The following is a 4,621-nucleotide window of genomic DNA, read 5'->3' as shown; positions in this document are numbered from 1 at the left end:
AGCGCTTGGCCCGTGGCCCTGCACGCTGCGGCGTTTCAGGTGCTCATCTGAATACTTCTTCAATGTTGTGAGTGTTCCTGCCTGTACCACCCCCTCAGGCAGTGTTTTTCCAGATTCCAACCACCCTCTGGATGATTTTGCTTCCCTCAAACCCCCTCCTGTCCCTTACCTTAAATCCTTTCCCTCCCTCCTGGTATTGACACTTCCGCTAAGGGGGTAAAGTTTCTTCCTATCTGCCCTATCTGTGTCCCTCATAATTTTGTATACCTCTTATCAGGCCCCCTCCCCTCAGCCTTCTCTGCTCTAAGGAAGACAGCCCGAGGCTATCCAGTCTCTGTTTCCGCATATTCAGGGTGGCCAATCGGGGGGGCTGAAACCCCGCTTTACCCAACATCAGCCCCAACACGTGACTCTTCTTCTTTCAAGAAACTTCTTTAGCCAGAGAGTGGTGACTATGGAATTCATTGCCACAGAAGGCTGTGGAGGCCAGGTCATTGAGTGTATTTAAGACCGAGATAGATAGGTTCTTGATTGGTAAGGGGATCAAAGGTAACAGGGGAGAAGGCGGGAGAATGGGGTTGAGAAACTGATCAGCCACGATTGAATGGCGGAGCAAACTCGATGGGCCGAATGGCCTCATTTCTGCTCCTATGTCTTATGGTGTCTAAGATGTTTCTATTTGTAGGAGAGACTAGGACCTGAGGGCACAGCCTCAGAGTAAAGGGAAGACCTTTTAGAGCAGAGATGAGGAGAAACTTCTTTAGCCAGAGAGTGGGTGAATCTATGGAATTCATTGCCACAGAAGGCTGTGGAGGTCAGGTCATTGAGTGTATTTAAGACCGAGGTAGATAGGTTCTTGACCGGTAAGGGGATCAAAGGTAACAGGGGAGAAGGCGGGAGAATGGGGTTGAGAAACTGATCAGCCATGATTGAATGGCGGAGCAGACTCGATGGGCCGAAGGGCCTCACTTCTGCTCCTATGCCTTATGTTCTTATGGTCTTCCAATTCACCTGGGCGAGTAGAAATGTCATTCAAATGGAAGCAGGTTGACTCATTTTCATTCATGGGATGGGATTTCTTGCCCATTCCCCCATTCCCCTTGAGTAGGCGGTGGAGAGCTGTGTTCTAGGACCGTTGCAGTCCATGTTACACTCTCCTAGCGCTGTAACCAACTGTGGTAGAAAAGAATTAAGCAGATTTAAAAAAAATATCAGAACACATAGGTTTTTAAATGTCCCGGCTTTCTAGTATCGTTGAACGCAATTGGTGGTTCGAGCAAGCAGTGTTCCTCGTGGAAAATATGCTTTATGCGTGTAAAATACACACATACACACTGACCCTGATGCACTCAGAACCGCGCTCACAAGAAATGGGGGTGGGAGCGACTGGTAGGCGGAGCTGGATGACCAAAGGCATTTTACGCACAGAGATAAGACCTGCTGAGTTTTGCCAGGTAATTCTATTCTCATTTTATGTCTTTGTGTCGCTTACCCAGTCTCATCCCCTCCCCGCCTCTCTCTGTCTCTCTCTCCCTCTCCCTCTCTCTCTTCCTCAGTCAGGTCGGGGCGGGCTGTATAAAAGCGGAAACTCTTTCGAGTTATCAACAGATCGCATGTAACTCTTTCGAGTACAATCACAGTTCTTGGTTTTTCCAGGAGTGGGACATGAACCCACCACCCCCTGATTCAAAGGCGAGGGTGCTATGGACTGAGCCACAGCTGACAGGTGAAGCCGTCCCCCCACTCATTCAGCAGCGACTCGACTGAAGAAGCATCATGTCTGGCAGAGGGAGCACCGCCATGGATGTGGTGTAGGCTCTGAAACGCCCAGGGCCGCACTCTCTATGGATTCGGCGGCTGAACACATCGACCCGACCCTATCACAAAACCCAAAGGCTCTTCTCAGAGCCGCCCACAACCTCACATTGAGAGCCAGTGACCTCAAGAGAGGCAGCGGAGAATCTTAAATGTGACATTACATCAAAGCTTTACTGCATCCCCCCTTTCACAACGCAATCCTAAACGGCAGGAATTTTTTAATTCATTCCGGGTGCCCGTGTCTATTACACGTGTGGTGGTTTTGGAGGTAGTCCCGAGTTTTATTCCCGCATCTTTCACAGTGATGGAGGTTCGACCTCAATCCTGGTGGGAACAGCCATTGGGATTGAAAACACATAATGAAACGACGAAGCGTCAGGTTGTATATTTTTGCTGCTTAGATTATGTTTCCCATCAATCTCTCTCTGTCTCTCTCTCTCTCTCTGTGGTGGTATCGTCGCTGGGCTGATAACCCAGGGACTCCCCGGTAAATAATGACCTGGTTTCCAATCAACAGAACTAAGGAAAAATAGAAAAGAGGTGAAATATAAGCTGGTTGAGGGAGGGGGGGGTGGGGTGGGATGGGTGGAGCTGGATAGAGGAGGGGCCAGTGATTGGTGGAGGCAAAGAAGAGATTGCCAATGATGTCATAGACAAAAGGACAAAGGGGTGTGGACGGTGGTGATATTGGCCGAGGAATGTGCTCATGGGGACACTAAGGGTAGAAAGCAGGACGAGCAAGTGACAGAGAGCCCTAGTGGGGGTGGGGGTTTGGGGCGGTCGAAATAGGCTAAAAGGTGGAGATAAAACAATGGATGGAAATACATTTAAAAAATAATGGAAATAGGCGGGGAAAAGAAAAATATATTTTTTTTAAATGATAAATTATTTGAAAAGGGGGTGGGTGGGTGGGTGGTGGGGATCGGAAAGGGGGTGGGGACGGAGGAGAGAGTTCATGATCTAAAATGGTTGAGCTCAATCGGAACTGAGCTACAGAACTGAGGAACCGGTGCAATAATGGTTTGAAAGATCTTGGATGATTTACTCTCTCTGGGTTAGCTTACAATGTACCTCGAGCACGGCCTCTCCTTTCCCCCCCTCCCACCCACCACCTCGACTCGCGTCAAGTTCCGGAGTCTGCTTGATTTTCGCTCGACCTCTTAAGAGACCCTCGCCCCCTGCGCTGACTTCACCCCGGCTCAAATGGTCACCCGCTGGCCTCTGGTCGACTGGGACCTGCCCTTCGGAGAGCACAGTGTCCTTCGACACTATGTTAAAGACGTTGCATTCTCGCCCTGTCCACCATTTTCACTTCTTTGGCATCTTTTTTTTGTTGTAGACATCGTATTCTCGCCTCAGCACTATTTTCACTCCCCACCCACCCCCCGGATCATTGCTCATTCAGACATCAGGGGAATTGGAGTGTATCCGGTGAGGGGGGGTGTATGACTCTCTGGATGGAAACTCCTTCGAGTTATCAACAGTCACAGATTGCAACTCTTTCGAGTACAATCACAGTTCTTGGTTTTCCGGGAGTGGGACATGAACCCACAACCCTCTGATTCAAAGGCGAGGGTGCTATGGACTGAGCCACAGACAGACACAGAGCGGCTTCATCATTCTCAGGGAGGTGTCAGCTGTGGCTCAGTCCATAGCACCCTCGCCTTTGAATCAGAGGGTTGTGGGTTCATGTCCCACTCCCGGAAAAACCAAGAACTGTGATTGTACTCGAAAGAGTTACAATCTGTGACTGTTGATAACTCGAAAGAGTTACATCATTCTCAGAGTCTGTGTTCCACAGCGTTTGTTATCATGGCCAGGACCAAGCAGACAGCGCGCAAGTCGACCGGAGGGAAAGCTCCCCGCAAGCAGCTGGCGACCAAAGCTGCCCGCAAGAGCGCTCCAGCCACGGGCGGCGTCAAGAAGCCCCATCGCTACAGGCCCGGCACTGTGGCTCTGCGGGAGATCCGCCGCTACCAGAAATCCACCGAGCTGCTGATCCGCAAACTGCCCTTCCAGCGCCTGGTGCGAGAGATCGCTCAGGACTTCAAGACCGACCTGCGCTTCCAGAGCTCGGCCGTCATGGCCCTGCAGGAGGCCAGCGAGGCTTACCTGGTGGGGCTCTTTGAGGACGCCAACCTGTGCGCCATCCACGCCAAGCGAGTCACCATCATGCCCAAGGACATCCAGCTGGCCCGGCGCATCCGCGGGGAGCGCGCCTAGACTGAACCCTACCCGACTCTGGACTGAGCCTATCCGACTCTGGACTGAGCCTATCCAACTCTGGACTGACCCTATCCGACTCTGGACTGACCCTATCCGACTCTAGACTTCCCCAACCACCGAGAACCACAAAGGCTCTTTTAAGAGCCACCAAGTTATCCAATGAGAGCATTAATCGCCACGAGGCAGGTGTTATTTTTTGGTAGTGTGAAAGACAAAATACTGCGGATGCTGGAAACCCGAAAAAATAACCAGCCACAGGCTGTTTTTTGCCGTCAAATCGCGGTTACACCTCGACACGTGGTCGTTGATTGAATGGCGGAGCAGTCTCGATGGGCCGAATGGCCTAATTGCTGCTCCCGCGCCTTATGGTCGACCCTCGCCCGCCTCAATCCACCCCATTCCCTGACTTTCTCGGAGAGACTCAGCAGCGTCTGTGGAGAGAATCAGTTAAATGTTTCGAGTCCGTGTGCCTCTCTAGGAGAGTCCTGCGGAACCCACATGGACAAGTCACTCGGACCCGAGGCGTTAACTCTAGTCTCTCTCTCCCTCTCTCTCTCCCTCTCTCTCTCTCTCCAGA

General features: G+C 51.4%; 1 protein-coding gene across 1 annotated transcript; it reads left to right on the top strand.

Moving 5' to 3' along the window:
• Nucleotides 1-3,614: 3,614 nt before the first annotated feature.
• Nucleotides 3,615-4,041, top strand: LOC144676625 (histone H3-like). The gene has a single exon (XM_078537001.1). The coding sequence runs from the start codon at nt 3,631-3,633 to the stop codon at nt 4,039-4,041; it is 411 nt and encodes a 136-aa protein (XP_078393127.1). The 5' UTR covers nt 3,615-3,630.
• Nucleotides 4,042-4,621: the final 580 nt, after the last annotated feature.

The sequence above is a fragment of the Cetorhinus maximus genome, unplaced genomic scaffold, assembly GCF_964194155.1.
Source record: "Cetorhinus maximus unplaced genomic scaffold, sCetMax3.hap1.1 HAP1_SCAFFOLD_1757, whole genome shotgun sequence".
NCBI lineage: Eukaryota > Metazoa > Chordata > Chondrichthyes > Lamniformes > Cetorhinidae > Cetorhinus > Cetorhinus maximus.
Note: the sequence above shows the minus strand (reverse complement) of the source record. Positions and strands in the feature narration are given on the sequence as shown.

What these genes read in the sequence shown, in the direction of transcription:
- LOC144676625 (XM_078537001.1), top strand. Translation starts at nt 3,631, where the DNA reads ATGGCCAGGACCAAGCAGACAGCGCGCAAGTCGACCGGAGGGAAAGCT.